The sequence below is a fragment of the Labrus mixtus genome, chromosome 14, assembly GCF_963584025.1.
Source record: "Labrus mixtus chromosome 14, fLabMix1.1, whole genome shotgun sequence".
Lineage (NCBI taxonomy): Eukaryota > Metazoa > Chordata > Actinopteri > Labriformes > Labridae > Labrus > Labrus mixtus.
Genome location: NC_083625.1, coordinates 24,858,476 through 24,885,317, shown reverse-complemented (window position 1 = coordinate 24,885,317; position 26,842 = coordinate 24,858,476). Strand labels below are relative to the sequence as shown.

The 26,842-nt window shown below is 40.7% G+C and overlaps 1 protein-coding gene across 1 annotated transcript in view; it reads right to left on the bottom strand.

Annotated features, from left to right (window-relative positions):
* uvrag (UV radiation resistance associated gene) overlaps nucleotides 1-26,842 on the bottom strand; it is a 122,124-nt gene that overhangs the window by 4,217 nt on the left and 91,065 nt on the right. Inside the window, exon 14 of the mRNA XM_061055937.1 lies at nucleotides 8,305-8,396. Coding sequence (XP_060911920.1) covers nucleotides 8,305-8,396 — 92 coding nt within the window. The remainder of the gene's footprint in view (nucleotides 1-8,304; nucleotides 8,397-26,842) is intronic.

Here is a 26,842-nt window from a genome sequence, read left to right as displayed (position 1 = left end):
GGTTGCTTTGGACGAGCTTCTCCATTGATTGCTATATCACTCCTCCACCCTAGGTACTCGGCTCGCTCCCTGATCCAGGAGAAAGACAGCTGCAGCTCTTCGTAAATCACTCACCTTACAACACTCAGAAAACATTTGTGCAGCCTCTGAGACCTACACTCATGTTCCTCTGACTTGAAGCACGCAGCAGGCGTCCACCCAAGTATGTCAGACATTTTTCTCCATAACAGATAACAGATTCAGGATTTTGGCTACCCTGTCCAAACCTAGTACAGAGGCTATAAATTGACTTAAATGGAGGCTCTTCCAATAGCCAAATCCAAGATCACTGGACTACTTAGCTGCCTTCTTCATGTGACCAATCTCCTATCTCTGGAACTGAGGCATTGTGAGGTTGGGGTCAGAGGTGAAGCAGGGCCTCAATGTGCTCTGCAGAGGTTCCACATGTGTTGGTTAAAGAGCTGAGGACACATTTCTGCTTGTCCAGGTGGACATGGATTCCTAATAGATGTCCTTGTAAGTCGACTCCTTTGGCTTGACACTCAAGAAGGAAGTCTTGGACAGTGATCCCTCAGCTTAAGTAATGATAGAACTTGTAGACATATACATTTGTTGTGTACTGACTTTTCTGTCTGATGGAGGGTTTCACCATCAAACCCATGACAGCTCGTAAAAAAGGGCCCTGACCTTGGCCCTCTACAGGCACCCAGCAGAGGTGGTCTTTAAAGGGTTCACAGACAGGACACTGTGCTGAGCAAAGTGGAGGAGCCTGTCTAATTTTAAGAGGAACTTGTCAAACTTCAAAGTGCCGGTGATACAGTAAATGAGAACCATCGTTGATCTGAGGCTGAGTATCTAACCGCTTACGGGAACAACCTATAACTACTGTACCTCATGGCTAACATCGAAGCTAATTACTGGCATGGAGATGTAAATGCTGGATGGTCAACAGAGGTTATGGTTAGGAAAATAACGGGATGGGGTAATGACCTGAACCTGCAACCTGTTCCTATTTAGTGGGCAGGACCACAGACAGACTGTGCTTTACTTGGCAAGGCACGTCCATCAAAACACATCATTTCATACTACTGGCTTTAGCCTACACACCTAACGAGCACTTCGGTTACTTCTACAGAAAAAGCCTCTTCAGGAAAATCTGAAACAAAGTGCTCTTTAACACCTAATTTTCTGGAGAGATGACATATATATATATATATATACATATATATAGAATAGAGAGAAGCTGAATGATTTGCCGTATCACACACATATCTGTGACTTTCCAAATGAAACCATGATGGCCTCTTCGGAAGTCAGGCCAAAAATTTGAAACCTGATTTGGCAGAAAATAATAAAGACAGATGTCATGAGAAGTCAATTATCATTTAAGTAAGTGGAAAATGTGGTTCAGTCTTTGAAACACAACACAGGTTTAGAAACCGGAGACAACGGGTACTCAGGGAAGAGTTTAAGGTTTCCAGGCATCATTTAAAGCAAGCTAGCAAGCGACTACTGATTTAAAAAAAAAAAAAGTTTCACTGAGTTATGTCGTTACAGCAACGGCTGATTAGATGTCTTTGATTTTAATTACCGTCAGCCAGTTTCTTTCATTCCTCTCTCCAGCTGGCTCTCACATAAAATCCATTTGGTCTGATTTTAGTTGGCAAACTACACCACACACACAAGTGTATTATTGACACTGGCATTAAATCACATAGTCATCACACCAAGTCTTTTCTATAATGAGGAATGTCGTTTTCAGACCGCGTCATTTTGTTCCACTTGGTTTTTAGGTCTATATTGGTTCTTTTATTTGTGTCAAATTGAGCAGCAGTGTGTGAGTTAAAGTGGCTGGGTGGCTCAGTCAGTACTGAAGCCGAGCAGACCTCTGAGCAGTCAGCATCTTTTCACTTTAATATCAATGACTTTTGTTTTCATGAAAGAATTTAGGCTTTATACCACCAGTGTGACCTGGGTGCTCTGAACACAGAAGTCCTGAAGAAAGACTTCCTCAAGCTGTTTGGAAAAACTGGATCTGTTGTAGTAACAGGAAACTACCTACCTACCATGCATGAGCTAACTTTTGTTGACATTCTCGCTGCACTGTGTGAGATTTCTCTTAATAAACATTTACTCTACTCCTGCTCTGAAATGTCATTTTCTGTGTGAGTCATTCTCTCAAAGAGTCCACAAACTGCTCTCTTAAAGGAAGTGGCATGAAATTAAAGTGCTGGACAATGGTACACCACTTTGGTCTAGTATCAAATATCCAAACATCTATGGTACATACATTCATGATCCCAAGAGGAAGCACCCTAGCACTTTTGTAGTCCTTTTATTCTCGTGCCAAGTTAAAGTTTTGAGTTTCACAGTTAGTATCCATATAAATCTGAAATACAGTTTGTGAATGTATGCATTGCCCCAAAGACTTTGATAGCTCCTGAATTAACTTGAGCATCATGTTTAGATCAGTATTAGTGGTTTTAAAGGGACGATATGCAAATCATATTAAAATAACGTTTTTGTCAAACTCATTGTAACTCTCTTTATAACCCAACAGCATAAATCAAGCCAATGCTGACATAAAGGAAAAAAGGTTTCTGTGGCTGTCACGTCAATAAACATTGACATCAAATGATTTTCGCTGTAGAAGAGCATTGCTGTGGCTTTTAAATCTTTGGTTAATGGTTAATACGATAAATGTTGCTTACACTTGCTGTTTTTCCCGATGTTGCCTCAACAACTACTGGTTGCAAAATCATTTGGAAAGTCCATGGTAACTCATTAACTTTACAGCCAACACTATCATAAGTTTACATTTTAAAATGGATAAAGAACTTGTAATATCTTAAAGAGCCTCAGCTGCACATACTCAGATGCTTTACTAGGGTAGTGAATATTGAACAACTCCTTAGTATTGGCAACTTAATAGTGTTGGCAGAGGTTCCGATGGTAGTATTTTGCTCCAATTATAGCAGCAGATTTCAGCCAAGCATTGCAGCTAATGTGGCCGTAGACTCAGTTTTGTTTAAAAAAAAGTTTAGTTTTAATATTCATTAAGTCAGAGACGGCACAATACTCTCTACTCATGTCTTGCCAGGCATCCGTGATTCATGACTTCACATTAATTCACGTCTTTTAAGTTGTATGCTGCAGTTCACTACAGGTTGTTTTGCGCATATAACAATGTTATTTGGCCTTTCTTTTGAATTATTTTTCTTCAATGCATGTTTCCATTTATGTTTTGTATTTTCCAATGCATGCCTTATGCTTTACAAATGTTAAAAGACACCACTCTAATGATGTTTTTCTTTGCATATACAGTTAAAAGTGATGGGACTTCATGTTAAAAGGAAATGAATTCAAACTTTGTGAGCTGCAGTTTGGACTTGGTCCAAGGTATTCGTAATGAGCAGAGTGAATTCATGATAGAAGCTCAAGCTAACATCCTGATGGGAAAAAGGTCTGTTGCTCATCCCTAAAGCACCATATGTAGCCGTGTACTGATAGGTACACTTCACTGGACGCCGAAGCTACCTTCCTACAGTAAGTCTTTGAGTGTAACTGGGCCCTAGTCTCTCTTACATTGCCCTTCAGCAACCTTACCGCACGCTGTAAATGCTGCTAAGAAGCCTCTGCCTAAATCATCAAGCAAAAAACTTGACATGCTGATCCAGAAATAGCCTTCACTCCTGCAAAGCTTTTTGCCTGCTCTTTTCATTTCCACTGCTGATGTCAAAGCTGACATATTTCAGGCCGACTCAGGAATCCAGAAAACCAGACCTTTCCACTGTCCAATCACCCGACGGGCTTCACAACGTAACCCCTGTTCAGATCAAAGTCCTGCTATGAGCCATGATCCGGGTCCAAAACAAACAGCAGCAGATAAGATTTTGTATTTAGTTTGATGTAGTTTAGGGGAAATCCCAATGAATCTTCAACAGCAAAAATAATAATGATATTCTGATTTTGGTACCCACATGTTATTTTTGCCATAACTCTACAGCCTCATTATCAACCACATGGTAGGTGTCTGATACTTAATCCAATTAATTAAATATGACAGACCAGGGGCGTTAGCTCATCTAGAAACTATTATTAGTTCATTTGTAAAAAAGTGTAAAAACAATAAGGTTAAATATTTCCCAGACGCACTGACCTGCTGTTAAGCTTCCAGTCTTTATGCTAAGCTAAGCTAACCATTGAGTTTATGATTCTTTTGTTGAATAAACTTAGTTTGCCCCAATAATTTATGTTCAAAAATGTATTGTTCACTCTGAATGTGTAATCTCGTTCATTACATGTAAATAACAACTTCTTCTTGGTTCAGGCTAAAAGTTTGATTCATATTTTACACGTGTGAGATTCTGTCCCTGCATTCATTAATTAATAACTACTTGTTTTAAAGAGGGAAATAAATTCCCTTTATCATCCAGACTGGTTAAGATGACGTGACTTCAGAGAACCATTTTCTACAAAAGAATATCACAGGATCCTATAAAATTACATAGAAAATATAGTGAGTTAATTCACCTTTTACATATACACCATTTAGATAATGTCCATTTTATCTTCCATTTATGAGACTGCAGCTGTCCAAACATGTCTAATCATGTAACACAAGGGGTATCCTGTGGTTTTTGCTAACTTTTCACTCTCTATGGGGTCTTTGGGGATGTTCACATCCTCCAGCTGCAGTCCTGAATCTTCCTTGATTGCCACACCTTGATTGCCTCCTGTGTATGTAGCACAGCTTCCAGGCACCGGCGCGGGATTTGTCCTTGTGAACCTCTGCCAGCACCACAGCGGATGTGGAGCGGCAAATGGGAGCATGTTGAACACGTTTGCTTTGATCTCTGCAGACTGTACAGTTTACAAAGAGTGGGTTTCTGGTACTGTCTCTGTCTGCCTCCCCGTAATAGATTCACCATTTTTCCGCTGCTACGTATCCTTTAGCAGGATTGAAAAAAATCCATATTTCAAATATTTCACAAGAGCTGCATTGTATATATTATGACAGGTTATGATGTGTTTCTGAGGCACACTGTTTGGAAATGTATAAAGATTTTATCAGTAGTTTGCTAAATGAGCACCATTTACCCTCAGTGTTACATTCTCTCATACACTCTGCCTTCCCTTCACTTCTTACAGAATGTCCATATTGAACACGTATTGCTCCCTTTGTGTGGGTTTTGGCTCTTTTGGAAATGCTCTCCCTGCGGAATGGATTCATGCTGGATTAGTTCTTCATGGAGGGAGGATCCGTTTCAAAATCATTTCAGGAGACGTCGCCCTCGGTCATATCCTTCATCACATCATCCCTGTTTGGATGTGTGGAAGGAAGAAAGAGGTGGCAAGGAAGGATAGAGGAAGCAGATTAGCCTCCTTTTCACAGTCTACATGGTAATTACACGCAGCTGCCATGCAGCTTTTTTATACAATCCACATTTCATAAACTGGCATATTGTAGCGGAATTTTTGTTCTTTCAAACGAGGGGGAAAAAAGGCAGACTGGAAGTGATACAGAAAATAAATGTTGCAACAGTGTGTGAAGAGAAATCGATGCATATCCTCCTTATTACAGAGCTTTGCACAACAGTCACCTCCATCATCCTCACTGAAGCTTTAAGTTTTATTCATTTGTGTATAATAAAGTAGATCCACAAATATCACAACATGTTTTATCATCCTACATGGAGGAGTTGTAAGAAAGTTTAAAGATGCTTAAAAGCAAATAGGTATTTGTATTTTGATTTCGAGACTTAGAGCTCACTGTTTAATAACTAAAACCTTGTCTGTTGTGGCCTTACAGGGTTTTTTATTATATTGCTTTGGTGCTGGTGGGAGGATGTAACATTTGAACAGAGGAGTTGTTTGTTTCCACTCCCTTCAGCTAGACGCTTGCTGGCTGTTTTGTGTTGAAGCAGCTGTGATGACCTGTTTTAAATTTTGGTGAATTAAAAGTTGTGTGTCTACGGTCTTTGCAGGTCCTGTCCTTTACATGCATGTAGAATTCTCTAATAAAAAAAAAGCTCCTCTTGCTTCCTTATTGCTGCCTCACGTGTAACTCACAGTGAAACTTTCTTTAATGAAAATATAACGTCTGCTTGTTCTGAATCTCCTGTCTGAATCTGACCCTGTGAAAACTTTGACAGGCATTAATAATAACTGTAATAATCTTTTTATCCAACACCGGGGAAGAACGCTAAATGTTCAAACATTTCCTTTCAGGTTTTGTCAAATCTATCCCCTTTATGAACAGAAATGTATACCATTAGACAGAAGTGATTGAATGTGATGATCACATTGTATGTATTTAAAAAAGACAGTTTCTTGATTCTTAGCTGATGATTGCTGAGCACAGGAAGCTTTTGTTTCTGTCCCCGTGGACTCGTTGGCACACAGGTGTGCGACTTTAGCAGGCCACTGAACAACTGTTACTACAGCCACTTTTTACAAAACTGCCATGCATGTGCACACACACACACACACACACACACACACACACACACACACACACACACACACATATAGCTTCAGGGTTAGCGGGCCCATGCTTTCATCTCATCTATCTCTGGGCCCTTCCACTTCCCATTAAAAGGGGGGGACAGAGGAGAGCTGATTTCAGGGTTCTGGCTTTTCATGGCTTCTTACCTTTCAAAACAAAAGATTATTCAATTAATGTGTGTAATACACATTTTCCCCTTTGCTGACCCTGGGAGAGGAGAGGAGATCAAAGACAGCTTTCTCTTCATGGGGCAGTGGAGCTGAAGTCTGACACAGACGCAGTAAAGGGTTACTCACAGGCCATAAGACTGCTGAGGGAGAGACACGGGGATCTAAGCATTCCTCTTCACCGGGACAAAGTGGCAGCTGCAAATCTCATCAGACACCGCTTTTTAAAATGTTGTGTGCAGAGGTGATACACCATTATAGGTAGATGAAGAACAATGTATTCAAAGTAAGATGAGGAGGTCAGTGTGCTCTGAGTCAAAATCTGATTCTGTGTCCAGTAGCTCAAACATGTAGGACTGGAAAGATAGCATATAGAATAGAAGTGCCAGATGAGAGGCGCCGGTGGCTTAGTGGGTAGTAAGTGTCCCATGTACAGAGGTATTAAAGCTAGATAGATGGATAGATACTTTATGGATCCCGAGGGAAATTCAAAAAAGCTGGCATCCCCTTTCCTGCTCTCTCTCCCAAGTTTCAGACTCTATCGACAATCCTGTTTTAATAAAAGAACAAAAGCCCACAAATACATTTTAAGAAAATTAACATGAACCCTCAATCGTCCATTGTTGAGGATGTGTCTTTTCCACGAGTTGCCGTGGTTTTGGTACAGTCAAAAGACGCCCACAGCGTCCCAGGGAAGTGATCACTGCTTTTGAAACTTAATTTTACGGACTTCATGCTTTTTCCTTTACTGAATTTTGGCCTTTTTATACCATGGCAACAAAAGTGCAAGTCCTAGGCACCCAAAATTTGGCAATTTCTTGATTTTAATTACCAAAAAATGCAGACAAACTCCTGCACACTGTCTAAATTGCACAAATATTTTGGCAACTTTTGATATTGAAAAATTGCCCCATGTCTTTCTGTCTTGGCAACTTTTGGTTAAAAACATGACTTCAGATCTGTAGTTTTCTTTCGATACGTTTATCCATTCAAATAATGAAGAGTGTTTTTTGTACTGAAAAGTATCAGTTGATAACCTTGTCTGTAGGTGTTGTGTAACTTTAAAAAAGTGAAAGTACTTCTATTATAAGACCAGTTTAGTATGTCGCCAAAACCCAAAACAAGCCCATAAAAACTTTAATGCATAAAGCAGTGTTATAATTGTCTGCGCATGTTATTCAGGATTCAGGAAACAAGGAATTTGTATCCATCTTCTGTCTGAATTTGACAGATATAACTTTTCATTTGAATATGCTTGGGTGTTTTATTACTCTGACTTTTCTCTTTTTTGTGTTATAGCACTGTATGTGTCTGATTGTATATGTTGCGGGTGGATCTGCTCTGTTGGCATGCAGTTTAATCTGTGTATTAATGTGGTGATGATAAGACCTCAGAGGAAACCTCATCTGTTGCAATCCAGCCCATGTGGATGGAGATAAGTAAAAACAAAGAGACCACAAAGAAATTCAAAATATGTCTTTGACTTACTTTGATGGCCTTATTTCTTTTAGGGATGTTATATTAAAAGTATACATACAGTGTGATATCAAACATGTTCTCTATTTTTCTGGCCTCAGTGACCTCAGTGAAAAATATTTATTCGATGCAGCGGGTGTTTCTGTTTCTTACCATCGAACCAGCAGGCCATGTTCCAGGAAGTTCTTCAAGTTGGGTAGTGTCTGCTGCAGGTCAGGGGTGGTCAAGCCGTGTTGATATCTCAGCTGCAAGAAAAGGAGAACACTTCATGAATTTTTTAACCTCAAACAACCTACCATTTAGATACACTCATCCTAGAGCCCGGCATATAGTGTGAGGAGGGATAACACCACAGAGAATGCCTTAGACACGTATGCACCCTCTCCACGTTTGGGTTTGTGTTCAAAGAAGAAAGAAATACCACCTACAGGAGAGCTCTACATTCTTTCACCATGACACATTTCTACTCTTCCCTTCAGACTATTACTCATCTGGACACACAATGGGCATCCTTCCCTGATAACAGGCGTGCGCGCTAATATGTAAGGTGTGTGGAAAGACAGAGGATGAGATGCGGGTGGTAAGGAAAAGCAAACTCACTGTTGAAACATCTGGACAAAATGGGGCAAAGAGAGCACATTAGAAGCCCTGATATATTCTCCCACGATCTCCCCCTCTCTCTTAAGTAGGCCCACCTCTAAATGTGGCCTTGAGCGATCCCTCCCTTGTACTTTATTTAATTCATGATGATAGAATCAAATCCTAAGGAAAGAAAACAACAAGGCCACCTTGAAAATGGAGCTCTTGTGCCAGAAAAACCTCCTGTAAGAGTTGAGCGATGTCCCAGCAGGCCGACCCGAGTCCTGCAGAGTTTATTTAGCCTATATCACTGAACAGCAGAGGAGCATCATGCCGCACGTCCAGCATATATATCTCTGAGGCCCCTCTGTCACACACACTGACTGCAGCAGCTGACATCTGTTTTGTTTCCACATGGGAACCCGGCAACCACTCTGGATTTTGACGCACACACACTTCTGGTGAAGAGAGGAAGCGTGTATGACTCTGACACTCAACTCACCCAATGTGACAAACGGCCTCTTCATAACAATGAATGACTGATATGATAATAAAGAGAAATACTTCTTTTGACTTCAGAGAGCTAATTTCACACTTCAGTTTTTTCTATTTTAGATTATACTGTACAATAAAATCAGACAAATATTTTTATGTAGCTAGTTATCAGTCCTACATTAACTCAGAGTTTGCCCTTATTACCCTCCTAATGACTGCTTATTGATTGTAAATTAGGACGTTGTTGTTCATGAATTATGGTCTTAATATTTAGATCAGAACTCATGTTTAACAACTTAATAACTTACTTTCAACAATCAATCATTAATAAAAATAAGAGATTGAATTCATATAGCGCCTGTCAAGGGACCCAAGGACACTTTACATTGCGAGGGACCAAAGAAAGAAAGAAAGAAAAAAGTAAAACAGTTAGCAAAAGGATGGGAGACAAATGGAGAGTTAAGGGAGGCTGTGGAGAAGAGATGGTGTTTGAGAAGTCTTTTGAATGAGTCCGAAGACGGGGCATTGTGGATGTCCGAGGGGAGGGTGTTCCAGAGGACAGGGGCTAAGAGGGCAAACTCTAAGTTAATGGTAAATGGACTTGAGCTTATATATTTCTTTTCTCGTCTCCTGACTACTCAAAGCACTTTTACACTGCAGGTCACACCTACACATTCACACACTGATGGCAGAAGCTGCTATGTAAAATGGCCATCAGTATTAGCCAATCCGGTTCATATACATTTATCCGCCGCAGACGAAGAAGCGGGAGCAACTTGGGGTTGAGTATCTATCCCAAGGACACTTCGGACATGCAGGAGCTGGGGATCAAACCCCCGATCTTCTGATTGAGAGACGAGTGACTCTACCAATGAGTCACAGCCGACCCGTCTGTTATTTTTTTGCATTACAAATCACAGACCCATTCATTCATACTTCCAGTCATGTTAGCGTGATTATTCAGTGTACAATTGAAGGAGTTAAAAAATCAAAAGTGCGACGAGTCAACTCAAGGTCTTCTCCACTGATGATTCCTATCACCGACTCTTATGGGCAGCCCAATTTAGAATCCCGCTGTAGTACATAGTGGCTGTTGCAGAGCTTGATTAATGGCAAGCTATGTACTATAGGAGGAGTTCACCCAGGCCATATGTGTATGTGTGTCCAGGCTCGACTCAACATGAAATAGCTAAATCGAATCCTGACTGAACAGCTGACAGAATAATGTGTGAGCTCTTTGGTATGGACTGCATGGTATGTGCTTCACATGTGTATCAGTGTGTGAGTGTTCTGACCTCAATGGCTCATGTCAGCCATGAAAACAACAGTCACGACAGTATCAGAGCAGGGCTTTATCAACCCAAGCTCTCAGATTGAGGGATCCAAACAAGGGGTGTCAGCTCAAAACCCAGCTGGGGTTGAGCAGTCCAAAGTCCAACATAGAGATCTATTCATTGCTCAGAGTCCGACCAACTGACGGCGCTGCGCTGTCCACAGGGTCGGCTGAACAGAATCAGGTTTGAAAGAATTCCAAGATCAATACAACAAGTTCAGAAACAGAACTAGTAGGGAAACATCAGGCAGGGGGATAAATTTGTTCTGTATCCAAAAGCTATAAGAAAGCATCTCATGGAAATCTCAAGGACGCATGAATCAGAACTTGTGAATCAGATATGAGCGAAGAATAAATATTATTGCTTGAGCAAAGAAAAACAGCATTTGTTGGACTCTTTGGTTTTTTAGTTAGCAGGCGTGACAGGATGCTGTCTTGTAGTCCCATTGCCTGAACTCTGAGGTGAGCGTAACATCCACACTGCATGTCTGACAGGAGTCCTATGTAGAAATGTCATGCCTATAAGAGTGTTTGAAAGAGAGTGTGCATTCATATGTGTGCCTCCACTTGTGGTCGATTCTGTGTAGAGATCTTGCAAAGCGTGCAGTGCACAGAAACTGGATATGGGTGAAGACAGAAGAGTGATGGGTGACATCACTGACTTGCTCCGGGCACACTTCATTACTATGGAGCTCTTTGTGGAGGGGATTAAAAAATCGGAGTATGCTAATTCTGAACCACATGTGTGTAAGCTTTGATTTTTCTAGTATGAAGAATGCAGCTGGTCCAACATACTCTGTGATACAACTAGAGATGTTTCAATACAAGTGTCTAAAATGAGTCCAATACAGCCAGAAGTCTGTGATTGTTCACAGGCAAATATACGTGATGATGGAACAATTGGATGTATAAATTAAAGGGCCCAAAAGAGATCCAATTTATTTACCAGAAACCACTTTTTACACCATTAAAGTAACCAACACAGCATGTTTATCTATAAAGCAACACAAGGCTGTTCAGATCTTTTTTTCTATGGATGTATTCTGGCTGCCACTGTTCTTTTTGTGCAGGGAAGATGTGCAGGGTGATTTATCAAGTGACAATTAAAGACAGAACAGTTTAGTGCTGAACGAGAGTGTAACATTAGTCAGAGCTTCACTTATTGAAGTAGTTTCATGATGAAAATCAGCGTTTCTCTGATGCTTCGGCTCACACTGCATTACAGGAGGGGGAGAGAGAGATAAAGCAAACATTAGCTTGGCTTATGTGTGCTTGATTGGAGGTTAGGATTCCTTCCGTGTTTATAGTGTTTTTGCCGGCCAGCTGATTGCAGCAGTCGTCTCCTCATCTTCAAAACAAACAATCTGGTGACTAAAACAGGTAAAAAAAATGTGAAGATGTTAGTTTCTTGTCAAACATAACAGTCCTTCTGAAGCGCTTTGGCAAACAGGATTGAGAAAAATGTATCCAAAACATTTTCTCCACATGGAATGAGATTTTTTTTAATGTATGAGTCATCACTGCATTTTTGTTAGTGTTCTTTACGACTGTCAAACTTAATAATGAAGGAAAATCATCTGGTACTTCTTCTCTTGAAAGGAAATTGCTCAGGAATCACAAAGGCTATAAATGCAGCCAGGCCTTTAAAAATGATAATCAAATAGCTTTACTCTATACAGGACAATTTGCAAGGTGTAGGATTGGAGTTGGCATTGAGATTGAATAATTTGTATCTGTACATATCTCTACCTCCAAAAGCTTACGCAGAAGTCAAAACTCCATTTCAGTGCAGTGTTTGTTTTTCAGACAAACGCAAAACTCCTTTCAGGGTGAGCTTCATGTGTGAACACAAACAGCAGAATTTTAAAACCGACTTTACCCAGAACTATTACTGCAACCCCATAACTAAATTTCCTCCTGAAGTCTAAATGACCCGTGTGTGAACACAGAAGAAAATGTTAAGGATAACAACTGCGAGTGAAATAGTGGAGGTGAGGACCAACATGCAACAGGTGAGCGACTGGTGCAATCTTTTTGCACATAATGAAACTGCTTCATACTCATTAATCGATACTGTGAATACATCCAATTACACGTTTAATTTCTGCATTGTAATTTTGATGTTATATCCTGCCTCCTGAGACTCCCCTCAGTTCAACAGGGAAAGTCTCCTGCTGTGAGGTGCCTCAGTGAACAGGCAAGCCAGGAAGATTTCAGGGGCAGTCTGTCCTGATTTTTTTATAAATGCTTAAGAAGTGCATATGTGAAAAAGCTTTAGATTTACCAAACAACAATCTAACTTTAATGTCTACTTGGAAGGGAGCGAGAAGCCACCAGCCCTGCTGCTTCAGACTGTCTCTGTAATGAGATATGTTTGACACATTCAGACAGTTTGGATGACTGAATCCTGCAGGCTGCAACATCTGACCCTGTGGACACCCTGCTAGACTCTATCAATATTCATAAACTGGTCTGGCCCTCCCTAGTGGAAGCTGCATTAGGTTTCTACTCAGAGTGCACTATACGTGTATATATATGTGCACTGCTCATGGCCTTTGTCCTGGGTAGGCATATATTCTGGATGCTTGCTGTTGAATGCCCTCCCTTCTTTTCTGCTCTTTTGAGACAAGCAGAAACATATTGGTGACCTGGCGGTGCCATCTGGAGTGAGAATGGAATGAGGTGTGTTTCATTATCAAATGAAGATGGGTGTCTTTTTCAATGGCCGGCTTCATGAAGGCTTTGGATAGCGAATCCAAACAAACAACAGAGAAGGTAAGGTCTGGAGTCAGAATCTGTAAACAGAAACTAGTCTTTGGAGGCAATATGTTGTATGTGGCACGCGGTAAAAATAAGTTTATTTCTGTTGCACACAACAGGAGAAATAATTAGAGCATAATTGAAGAACAGTCCACAATGCATTTCTATTTCTGTCTTGGAGCTTTGTCATACAAACCCAGCAATAGGAAACCATGAGTGTTTCAATGTCAGCCACTCCAAACCAGATCAAACAAATTGCCCAGAATCCATCCACTTGAGACAGTTTGTCATTTCTGGTTTCCCTTTCATACATCAGCGAGATGAATGCTGCTGGAGTCCTATGCGTGCTTGAGTGTTATGTGTATGGAACAGTGCTTACAAGCTGGCCACAGGGTTCTTTGTAATGGGGCTAAATCAGATCGTGGTGAGAAATTCCCTTGGCCCATTGAGGATAGCTGAAAGGTGAGAGGCGGTGGAGAAGCGGGGGAAGAATGGGGGCGCCTTTACATGATGACATAAGGAAACAGATCTTGCCGTTTGTCCTTGTTGGTGCTTACACCTTTGTGTCTGAACACGCTGAATAAACTCATTTAGGGTGCTGGAGACTGCATTATGCGTAGTGTGTATGAGTCGGTATGTCTGCCAGGTTTGGTAAAAATCTATGTTACAGTGAAGAGGATGAGCACCCATCAGACCACAGAGTCAATAGGCAAAGCTTGTTTCATGGACCTGATTGAGGGTTTCCATTCCTTCAGCAATCATTGTTTACAAGGTTTTCAAGGGGCTGAATATCCAAGGGGTCATCCTCCTGAGAAGAACAAGTAATTATAATCAGTAAAAACACTAAATACAGAAGCCGGACACAGGATGTCTGGTGAGGAGGCTGCTAGCTGAGCTGACTAAAAAAGTCCTAATCTTTGGAGGATAACAGGAGATCACTTTATGACCTCATGGTTCCTTTGTGTAGTTCCTCTTTTCAAATGTCACTGTCCTTCACTGGAGGTTTCGAAAATATGCTTTGCAATTGGGTAGAGAGTGTGCTATCCAGTGATAAGGTACAAGACAATGCAGACTAACTGGCTGTTATCCTGTGTAGTCTTGTTTCTATACATATTGAATAGAAATTTCCCAATGTAGATTTCCATCAGTAAGCCCCATTGAGATGTTTTCATCACCTTGCCCTTGTCCACTTCATCGGTTATGGGGACTCGTGTGACATCTCACAGATAGAGTAACACCTTAAAGAATGCAGCAGTGTATATCGTCAGCTTGCCAATCCACTGGAGCCATGACCGCACATAAAAAAAACACTCTGACCATCCAGAGCCGCTGGGAGGCGGTCAGTTTACAGGACATGTCACCCGTCGTTTGGCAGAACCTACTTGTTTGCACTGAGTTCTGAACATCGGCTAAACTAACACAGCCTGGCTTATGCCACGTATTACTGTTTACTTGAGTTTGTCAGCACTAATAACCATCAGAGCAGACCACAAATGTGGACGGGTTGTTGTGATATTTTGAACTTGATTGCTGATGATGGGGTGTAGGAGGGTGGCCTAGGTAAAAGAGCCCACCTCCCTCTTCTTAGACTTTAATACTATGAGGTCACTTTAGTTTCCGCATGTCAACGCAGACATCCCCAATGGTTCAACTGGCGCACATTATTAGCATGGATAAGTGGTCTTCCATCGTCACTGGAGATGGGCAGTAAAAGGTAATCTGGGATATTTTCATCATGAGCGTTACGTTTCATGTGTCAAGAGGTTAAAAGTTTCTGAATCAAACCCTGGAGTATCCCATGCATGTCTGACCTGCATCACAGACAATCACCCTGTGATTCATAATCAGCAGAGTTTTGTCCACTGGGGTAAAAAAAAGAACAGGGGTTTTGGATGGTCTCAGGGGAAGATAATCAGGGAGCTCATTAGGTTCTATGACAGCTTGTTATAGACGGGCTAACCAGGTGTTCCTCCCTCCAGCATCCCTCTGGTCAAGCTGTGGACGGGATACTTCAGCAGAGACTGAGAGGTTAACACAGACATCAGTCTCCATATGCAGACCTCATATGTTGAGAAGTGGAGCTATGGGAGATAAGCTGTCATGGACAATATTTCACAGCTTTGCCTCTCCTGTTTAAGACAGCTTATTCATGAGCAGCTAACATGCCAGTGAATAAAAACATGAGCTATAAAAATAAACAATATTCGGAGAGCTTCATGATAGAAAAATATCCTGCAACAAGTCGAGAACATTAGTTTGGACTCATTTGTTTCAGTGCTATGGATCAGTGGCATGCACTCTCGTCATTTCTTCTACTGATCGTGCCAGGAAATGTTATGAAGTTTTCATGTTCTGCTGTTAATTATTAAGCCAAAGCTAACAGTGTTTGAGTGACCTGTGCGTCAGACTAAAATGTCTGTCAAATTGGGGCTAAGAAATGGGGCCAATGTGGAAGTTCTATAAACTGCAGCTCCTAGATTGGCCACGAGGTTGGTTCCAAATTCAGTTCATCTGCACAAAGGTCCATGTTTAAATTCTGAAACTTGACAGAAAAAAAAAAAAATTTACAGTCTAATACAAACAAGGCCTTGGTCTCTGTTGTTTTTTCACCAATCATGTAGGGACGTGAACATTAAGTCAACTAAATGTTTAGACCCTTACTAGTCGGCACCAGAATCTGAATCAGAATCAGCAGAGTGACTTCAGTTAAACAAATTGTTAATATTTTGTCTCATGATGCCGGTCAGTTGTTATGCTCAAACTGAAACGCAGCCATCACCCACTAGCCGGGGCAGTAGCCATAGACTGGCTGTTGCTCTGGTTAATAAGGCCTGCTCCCCCCGGCTCTTACTACATGGATACAAACAAGCGCAGTGAAAAGATAGCATCTTTGGAAGCTGTGCAGAAATACTGGCAGTAAAAGATGGATGCTGCTTGCTAAATGCTAGGTTTCTCTTCAGGTAATTCAGTCACACATAATAATATTCAGCTCTTTTGTGTTGTTGGTGCCTTATGGAGATCATTTCAAGCAATCATCAGACATTTTATTTTACAAATGGATTCAACTTTATTTTGCCATGTAATGATTGCTTGTTCAGTGTGCGTCATACTTTGATTTATTTGTGCTAAGCAGTGCATGGGAGTCAGGATTATTGTTGGTTTTTCCCAGCAGAAAACAAGGATGGTGGTATTGGTGCAAGGACTGATTGCTTGAAGTAAGCCAGTTCTTTTTGTTTGCCAGGCCACTTGCTCTTGCACTTGTGTGCAAGCCAGCGACCAGTTTGCTTAGTTTGAAAAGCTCTCAAGGCTATTTTGGTCCAGAAAATAAGCAACTCTGGTCAGCTAACGACACAATCAGAATGTCATTCTGGTTGAAACACTGTTGGTAACTACATTATTGGGCAGGAATTAGCTTTGGGCATGTTCAGAACATCTTGGATAATTTATCTTTTGCCAACCACTTGCTCCTCTGAAGTACCACCCCTCATGTCCAAGAGGTCACTATTGGCTCCAAAGAAAACAAGGCGTTAAAAATAAAGCTAAACTCAAGGCCTCAAAACCCCAGTCCACAAAACAATCGGTTATATAACAGTGGCTACATCCACGTCTTATATACAGTCTACGGTGTCACTGCAAAGTCAACTGAACCATTTTCAAAAATCACACCAGTGAGTGCAGTTAATCGAAAAGTTTTTCTCAATTACTACAAAATCTGACACACTATACCATTGAGTCCAATAAAAATGTGAAAATCTGTGCTAGACATTAATGTACTGTGCTTTGGCTAAGGTGTATTCACATGTCTTTGTAATAACATGGGTGGTACTTTATATAGGCCATTACTCAATGGTTTTAATACAGTTAATTTCAAGTGAGACAGGCAATTAAATGGTCAATAACGCATTATAACTTGGCTTGTGAGAGCGGCTTTTGGGCATCTATGGTGTCCTCTGAGGCTGTTTTGCTGGCTCGCTTGAAAAACCACACAGCCCTCACAAAGTTCATGTTTTGTTCAACACAGCTGAGAAATTGCCTCCAGATGATTTCTTCACACTGAACTGCAAGCGCCAACTTTTCTCATAGCAGCAGGTGAAATTTTACTCTTCTCATTATAGTGGTCATTACATTTGTTTATGTATGCTCTTTGTTTCTCGTAATCCGCTCATTATGTCTCGTTGTTTTTTGTACAACCAACTCACACAGTGGCACGTCAATCCATGTACTTCCCGCTTTGTTTACATTTCTGTAAACCACAAGCATGGCCAAGATCTTTTGTTAGACATGTTTTTTTTTTTTTTTTTTTTGCCATTTACCAACAGATCTGCTGTTGCTAACGTTTGAGTCCAGCTTTGTGGAAACAAACTCATTCCCCTCAGGCGGCTGATATGGTGCAAATGTTGAAATGCTCAATTTACATACGCAGAACATTTCTGTCTGATCTATTGTTTTGACGTTTCAATAAACAGTTTGACTCATCCTGATTAATTGCAGTACTGGGATTATTCTTGTAGCAAGGCTGCACAGCCAGATTGGTACCTTATTGTGTTATAAAGTATGTATTTATTTGAACCAAAACCCTTCAAGAAGCAGACTTTTGCTGGACTATTTCTTCACCATGCAGTTGACCCAGAGAGTGAAAGAGGAGGTAGTAAGCATGGTTGGTCTTGGACGTTTTAGAAAGTAGTGGGGTAAATATAATGTTTGATTTTGTTTTCTAGTCTTATCAGCATTTCATTTTTTTCTGAATTTATTTGATTTATACAGCACAGGATGCCGCCTCTAAGAAGCCCTTTCTAGCTCACTGGTGGATTTGAAATGGTTGATTATGTTTGCTACAGTGCCGTGCTATGATTACGCCCATCTGGCTTATCACGGCTACATCATGAAAACTCACTCTGTGCAGCCTTCACTCATTCACTAAATAAATCAGATTGAAATGTTCACCAGGATGCACACGGATCTGCCGAAACCAAATGGCTACAGATGGAAGTTATGATGCGGAAGAATGATTGTGAAGATATTTTGCTGGACAATACGGTGATAAAATGTTTATTCTTCTTATTCTGTTTTTTTATGTGATGTGTATTTATAGCTTGTCTTTTTTGGTATTAGCTGTGTAGATTTGACATTCGCTGCCTTGTTTGGGATGATTATCGGTTAAACCTCACATGATGAAAATGGAAGCTCGAAATCTAAACTCTCATGTGTTACAGCATGGAAAATTAAATCCAGCTTGATTGATCACTGCGGCCTTCCATGTGCCTCAATGAATGTACAAAGAGGGAATGAAAAGTTTGGCTGAGTCTGAGTCATATAATTCATTCATAATGCAAATTCACTTCCCCCAAACTTGGGCGGTTTTCTGGCCTTGAGTATTTGCAACACCGGTAATCATCCGGTCATCAAGCCATAGTTGGAATCAGGACTCCTAAACACCCCAAGCGTTTGCCTACCATAGAAAATATCTTCCCATATATTTAGAGAACGTTGTATCCCTGCTGCCTCACTTTCAAAACTAATTTCTTTTTCATGCAATGATACATTTGAGTTGAAACTACAGTTGTGTTTTCTTCTCCACATATTTATATAGGGGTTGATGTTTGATTCATGGGCAGAAACTGGCATACCAAAATGGTGATGCATCAACATAACGGCTCGGGCAGTGGTCTAATGGTTGAAGAAATAATAATCTCATGCCCTGGCTCTAAATGATCCGTATCGTAAACAAGAAGAGAAAAGACAGATATACAAAGTATCACATTATGACTTCTTGTATGTTTGGAGTTTATTTTCATAGAAATGTTCTGAGGGGGAAAGCCATCAAATAAAGCAGCTTTACAGGAACGTCCAAGCCCAGGGATCATAAGATGAATTCATTTCAACATAAAACCAAAAAAATCTGACTTATTGGTGCATCATCTCCACTCTCTCACATCCTGTCTACCTTCAGCTGTTCTTTCTCTGTCCACAGAGAAAAGGTTTTCATTGTGAATGATGTTTGTATTTTGCACTGATTGGATTGAAGTTGAATCAACTACTTACTGTAATAGAGATGCACTGATAGGGAAAATCAGGGAAAATACTGATTTTTTAAAAGAACTATTTATTACACTGCTGTGTTACCTGATTCTTATCAGACAATTATGTATAGCAGTGGCCACTGTTGTTAAGGTAAAACAAACCATTACTTAGAAAAGCATGCGGTTGCTATGGACACGGCTCTAATCACAGAATCTTGAAGACTAATTTTAATCATATCAATCCGCAGAAACATGTTTGGTTAATTTGGCGTTTGTCTGTTTACTATGATGAAATGAGAAAGCCCTCTGAGTCTGCCTTCCCAGCGTATACAATTGGGCAAGGAGCGAGAAAGCCCGAGCCACCCAAGCCTAGCCAGAGGGGTGTTTAAAGACTGCTGAATGGAAAATAAAAATGTCAACAGACTCCGACATGATGAGGAGAAAAACTCAATCAGTGTTGTGCTGATTCATGCAGATCTGTTCACCTCGTCTCACTTCGCCCTCAGTGGGAATTTTCAGTTCAATGTGAGTAATGAAAGCTAGTGAAGCTCATTTTAGGAGGGCTACAGATTTATCCGTTGCTATGGACACAGCTAACTGCAGATTTCAACATAGTTGTATAGTCATGAGTACTTGAAGCTGGTTGGTTTGGTTCCAGGATTTATGATAAAAAGGGACCTTGTAAAATGTCAACGGAGGATTTGAATGGGGAAATTTACTTCGGGATCTAGAGCCACCAAACAGTGGGCGGTCTATTGTAGTATCACTGACCCGACCGTGAAAACATCACAATGTAACCTTATGTCAGCTCGTTTAGTTAGCTACCTAGCTTTTACCCAGTTGCTACAAACTTTGGGAGTTGACAGTTCTTTAAACCTGACGGCAGAAGTTGTTGCCTTTCTGGTTAACTTTTATTAACATTGCTGATGTGCTTTTGGGCTGGTGAGTCAATTTTATTGGGGAAAAAAACTGCACCAGTGATTTGATTTAGAAGATGTGACTTGATTTGAGAAATGGTGTCACGTTACAGGATGCACAAGACTCAATAGCAGTATCGATTAGCTCAAACTTGACTGATTTTCCGGTTTTGAAAAATGCGGAACCCGGTCCTTAATGGAATCAGATTTTGATCCCCTTCTCTAGTCAAGTATCTTACCAATTCTTCAAGATCGTTTTATCCTTAAGATGGAAAAATGTCTCATTGCATGTTCTTTGATTCCAGAGTCCTCTAAGCGTGAGAGTCCTAAAGACCTCTAGACGATGAGATAGTAGATAGTGAAGTGGTATGTCTAATATTATGGTGTTTGACTAGAAGTTTCAGGATCAGAGTGAAGGAATCACTCATGTGTGCATGGGAACAGCATGACCGGTTCAAACTATACGTTTAAGCACTTCCTGAACAGGGTGAAATGTAATATTCTCCGTTCTTCCTGTCTCTGCTGCCATTTCTAACAAGCGTGTAATAAAAGAGTTTTTTAATATTGAATTCTACGAGTTCTTCCACTTCATTTAACATCCTTTAGCTGTGCTCCTTTTCCTCCCTCTCCCCTCCACACCGGGGTAATGCAATACAGGTGTGCTGTATTCTCTGTTGCTTCAGTCTGATTCAAATGCAGCCCATAATTCAAACCAGATTCTTCCGTTGTGTTGCTTGTTGTTACACTTTGCCAAGTATCGTATTGCCTCCAAATTCAGTCAACAGATTTACATAATTACAAGAACGGCAGTGTGAGATGAATAGGAAATTCAGTTAGGGAGACCACCGGTGACAAGAGACCAATGTTACTCTCCTCTGACCCCAATCACTGCAGGGCGGGTCGGAGGTGGATACCGCCACGCCTACAGGACTAATGAGATCCCTTCATGTTGTGGGTATTCAGTCTGTGTATGAGCCGGTCAGTTATTGAGTGTTGTGTGCTACAGTGACTCTATTGGAAAAAAACATCCTCCATGAGGGGGTCTCTGGACCTTGGGGCTAATGACCCTCGTCTTGTTAGCACTAAAGCCAAGCTAGATCAGTCAGGTAACCGAACACTCACACAGGCCGACCCTGTTTGTGAAGTCACAACACTGTGGGTCAACTTCCTGTTAGCTGTGCTGGCATGTAGGACCATCATCAATCCTCCATGGCAGGCGTCATGAGGACTCCTGGAGCCTGGATGATGAACATCTAAGAAATATGTTAATTAACCTCTTTGTAGATACAAGTTCAAACATTCAGAGCTTGTTCCTGGAGAGGTCACAAACGTGTGTGGACCTGGATGGCAAATTACGCATTAGGTATGTTTACATGGACAAATAAAAGCAGTATAAAAGCCTGATCGAAAAAAACATGTAAATTGAAAGATTCTGATCCCATCCGGCCCATTTTTAAATACTTTTTATTCTAAACTAGATGGTTGGTTTATGGCGATCATTGATCAGATCAATATTTATGTCACGCTTGTTCTGATCGTGTCTTCCTGACTGGGGTAGAACTATTCTTACTGCACGTCCGCCTCTCTCTTTAACAGCAGATGTCTGCCAGGTCCTCTTGCACTCTCCCCATTTATCGATTGCTTGTGTGCCTGCACACATGTACAGCTGAACTTGCAACAAATTATGGTAAACAGCAGGAAAAGGTATTGTTTGCTGTATAGGATGAGTGTCCATTTTGAAAAAATGGAGAAAAAAAAATACAGATATCCAAAGTCACAGACGTGAGAGAGGAGAATGAAATTTCAGTCCCACAGCGAGGGGAGGAGCAGAGGGGAAAAAGCTGGAGGCATGCAGTGATAGCCTACTCTACTATGTTACTAAAGATATTATTATTATTAAAAAATGTATGGAACTAAAGTAGAAAAAAAATAATTTAATAAGTAATGAAAACATCTTTTCGCTGCAGCCCCGCTCAGATCAATCGTCTCTGCATAGAAATTTAGACTAACAGAGGAAAATGCTTTTACAACAGATTTGACCCCGCCTGTTATTTACCTTTTAAACAAAGCAGACAAATTAAGTGTTTAAACATGTCATTTTAGCCTGAGTCTCTTCACACGTTTTATTATTGTGTATAAAAGTGTTGTGGTTTTTTTACAGGGGAAATCTTTTTTTTTTAATATGTGTGTGTAGTGTTTCCACAAGCTCTCTGTGAAAACAGGCCAGTGAGGAGGATGAATATACGGTTTGTGGGCAGGTGTCTATCCTGGCTTCTTGCTGCCCACGGTTTCTCTCCTTTCCACTGCTTGTGAATGGACGTATTATTTTCTTTTTGCTTCCTCTTTATTTTGTGGAAGGCTTTACGAGTCAGGTTTTTCTATTAATATTACCACAGGATCGGCGGGTCACAGGGAGAGCCTGCGAGCTGGCAAACTGTGGACATTCCTCCTCAGCTGTCTGAGTTACTGACTTTAAAATGTCTCGCTGTCAGAGCTAGGGCTGTCGAGAGCTACTCATTCAAGTGTCTATTTTAACAAGTCAAGAGTGAGAGTGAAGAAGGAATAATAACGGGTCTGGGATTCACTTCGGTTGTTCCTCACTTTTTCTCATTTCATAAAAATATCAAACATTTGCATCTGGCACAAGACATTATAATCCTCTTTCAGCTCCCTTCACAGCAACAGTTTGTCAAGTGGGAGTACAACCTTGATGACAATGAAATGACTATGTCTGGAATACAGTAGTGCTCACTGGCCAACTGCATGCCCTATTAAAACAGTAACCAGAGAGCAGCAGATTAAAGCTCAGACTTCCAATATTTCACAGAGTTCAAAGGGATTTCCAGCCAGATCCTGCCAGGATCTAATATGCAGCATCCAACTTCTCCGTGGAGGAATTTGGGGTAGTAAGGATAAAAGTATACATTTTATATGTGAGAGGTCTTTGGTATGTACACATGATGGAGGACTTAGCCATGTCCATCACATGCGATATGCGTGTGTTTATTGACTGTTCCTTTGTGCACACAGCGCTTACTGTGGATTCTTGTTTTTGTGTGTATCGGTGTGTAAGCCTCGTTGAGCCATCGGGATCAGGTTGTGAACATATTAAGTATTAGCAGGCATCCTAGTTCTAAGCTGACAGATCAACTCTGCCCGAGCTCTCACCGGAGGGATCTGACATTGTGGTCAGCTTTCCAAGAGCCGCTGGTAAAGAACAGGCTTCATGAGAATATCAGACTGAGTTTTGTAGTAAAAAAAAAAAAAAAAACGTCTTAAGAAAAGACAGCAAAAACTGTCAAATAGCAACAAAAACCAAGGATCGCTGTTTGAGTAGCATGGCGTCTGTGGCGCTCTGTGGACCAAAGAGGAAAGAGTAGAGGAGGAACATTGAGAGGAAACAGAATAAACACTCACATGAGAGTCATATACCTCCCATAACGGTGAGTGTCTGCTTTAAAACCGACTCAAGAATCTGATCTACTGTCAGGGATCTTTGTCGTTTTACTGGTTAGGTAAATTTGTGTTTTTTGAAGCGGACGCGGTGTGATGTCAATATGGTCGCTCTTCCAGCAGATCTCTACTGCGCGGACTCTGACTTCAGATGTGAAACACCCATCGAAGGGGCTATTTTGGCTTCATCTTTGTACGACAGAGGGAGTTTGAGGCCTGTTGTCCATCGTCTCATAAAGTCTATGCTTTGACCACAGTTTAATGACCAGTTCCTTTTTAGTGTAAGTGGATGTTTGTTCCACATTTAATTTCCTTGTGGAGTAGGAACTGATGTTTGGATGGACAGCAGGACAGGGATACAGACAGACTTTCAAAAAAACATCACACCTCTGGATGTGTTGTTGCTGATGATGAGGAGGCAATAAACAGGAACATCTGTAAGATGGTTGAGTAATCTGCTCTGCTAGAATGACTCCGCTTTGGTTAAAAACACAATAAGACAAATAAACCATGTGACAGGCTGTGAGGCACAAATGTTACTGTAAACAAATGACTCAGTTAAATGTAGTGCATATGTTCAGCAGAAACAGTTTAAATGTAAATGGTTTCTTAAAAAGAGGATAACATTTGAAATGAGAATCATGGTAAAATAAACAAAACAAAGACTCTTGGCTTTCGAGCCTGCAGCGCTCTCTGGTCATCTGGGTTTGTTCAACTGTGACCCTGCACTGTGTTAAGGGTGGGTTTTTTTTACACTTCAAATTGGCTGCAGTGTTAAGAATTGGATCAGTTATATTCCAATACAGTAAAGATTTTCTCATAATGAATGTCTGATTAGACTCGGGGACTGCTCTTGTTAATAAATAGCAGATTGGAAGGAAACTAATATTTCATTTTACCCAGAAAGTACTGCAGTACTCATGCCCAGAAGACCCATGTGGAGCTTTTTATGAATCATTTGTTTTTTTAATCAGATAAAGACATGTAATCTGGGATTACACTGGCGGATCCAGGCTCATAAAGTCCTCAGACTGAGTTGCTGACATGAGGTCAACCTGCTCAACTTTGGGCTTAACTCAGCCGCAACACCTCACAGCTTTGATTTGTTTGCCTCAATACAATATCAAACCTTTTCACAAATGAACTCCAGATGATTTCAGGACATTCAAGACCGGAGATTTTCAGGACCTTGTCTATGTTTGTCTTTCTGAAACGTCCTTATACATGTTGTATATGGAACCAAAAACCAAACCAAACAGGGGAAAACAATTGACAAAAGAGGAGAACAGTAAAGAGTAAGAAGCAGAAAATCTCTGCCCATCCCACCTACTCGCTCATATTGAATTTTCCTGATTATAACCTGCTGCCTTCACACTTCTCTCACCTCGACTTCCCACAGACACTTTGTCAGGGGGCTGGCCTTGCTTTAAAACTGCCACTCTTAATATGCTACAGCCAAACAAGTACACTGACAATCTTCAATCTAATAAACATAACGTCAAACATTCCAGTACGTTAAACTTGGATTGAATCCCTTTGCAGTCAAATGACAGAACAATGTGTCTCACTTGAAAAACAGCTACAGAGGTTTTCCACAATAAATAAATACAAATGAAAATAAAAGCTACATGGGTTTAAAAAAGAAAAATGCAACCTAATTCTCATGGAAAGAAATCGCATTAGGGCTTGCAGAAAGCAGCATGAGGCCGAATGACGAACAAGAAACAAATAACTATTGTGTGGTCAAAGTTTTTTTTTTTTTTTTTTTTCCACACACACTTTTGGTGGCCAACTATGTGGATTGTTCCATTAATTCAGCATGAGTGAAAGAGTGTGAGGTTGAGTGTGTGGTTTCTAACTCTCTAATGAGCTGGAAGACGGCCACAGAGGAATTGAATTGAAGGTTAAAGTGAAAAAAGAAAAAAAAAACAGGTCAATCCAGCTTCATATCTACTGTTTCAATCATATGTCATCTATTTAGTAACTTATAAAAGGAAAACTGCTAAAATATAATAAATCATTGATGGAATTTCATAGAATAACCCCAACCAGGTAAATACATCTTTTTTTAAGTATGTGGATGGAAGAGATACAAACAGGTGAACCTTTCTGATTTCTCTGCACAGTTCTTACATCCAGGGGAAGGAGTAATACTTTCCATAACTTCAGAATGACTTGGTGCTCTGAACCTCTTGCCTTTGACTTGTTATAATGATGGTAAGGGTTCGGCTGTAAACTCATAAAAAACGATTCACTTACACAATATATACGACGTCGACGACATGTGCGTTTGTGTTTATGTTTGTTGTGGGAAGCATATTTAGCAAAGGTTGGGCGTAGTTTCTGTGGACAGCATCCTAATTGCTCTGAGAAGCTCGAGCCAACGACTTGGCTGAGACTTGTTTGAGATGTAAAAATGGGTCCGTTTCCATGGGGAGGACAACAGTAATGGCAATAATTTGTCCATGTAAACTGCAGAGACGTCAGAATGAGTGAGTAACAACATGGTGCACAACAACAAACAAAACTGTTGAGATGCAATTAAACTAAATTGAATATATGATACAGGGTCATGTGGAACGGGACCTAACCTTTAAGCAGTAGATTTGACTTCACACACTGAAATGGTTTTAATTATTGGATCAAATCCAATGAACTACTACTTTATTTAGATGTTACCTATGTCTGAGGATGCAGATATTCATTTTGGAGTCACAACAGAAACATTTCGACCGTCATAAGTTGAGAAGACCCACAGTTGACTCACTTCTGTTATTCAGAATTTGCACCTTGTTTTCTATAGACTGTGTCACCTCCCTTCAAGAACAATAGGATGTGTTGGTCAACACCAGTAAAAAGTCTGACTGAAATAGTTTCACTTCAAAAATCAGGAGGGGCTGTGAGCTGAGCTGCTGGTAGCTCATTTGTAGGTACTCAGCTAGTTTTTAAAGTTTCCTTCAGTGGCCATCGTTATAGAGGTTTTACTCTCCATCAGACTGGACGTCAGGAGGGGCTGTGAGCTGAGCTGCTGGTAGCTCATTTTGAGGTATTCCTTCAGTGATCATCGTTAAATAGGTTTTACTGGTAGTTGAACTATCAGCAGAGGTGTCATGCTCTCCCCAAAACTATCTGAA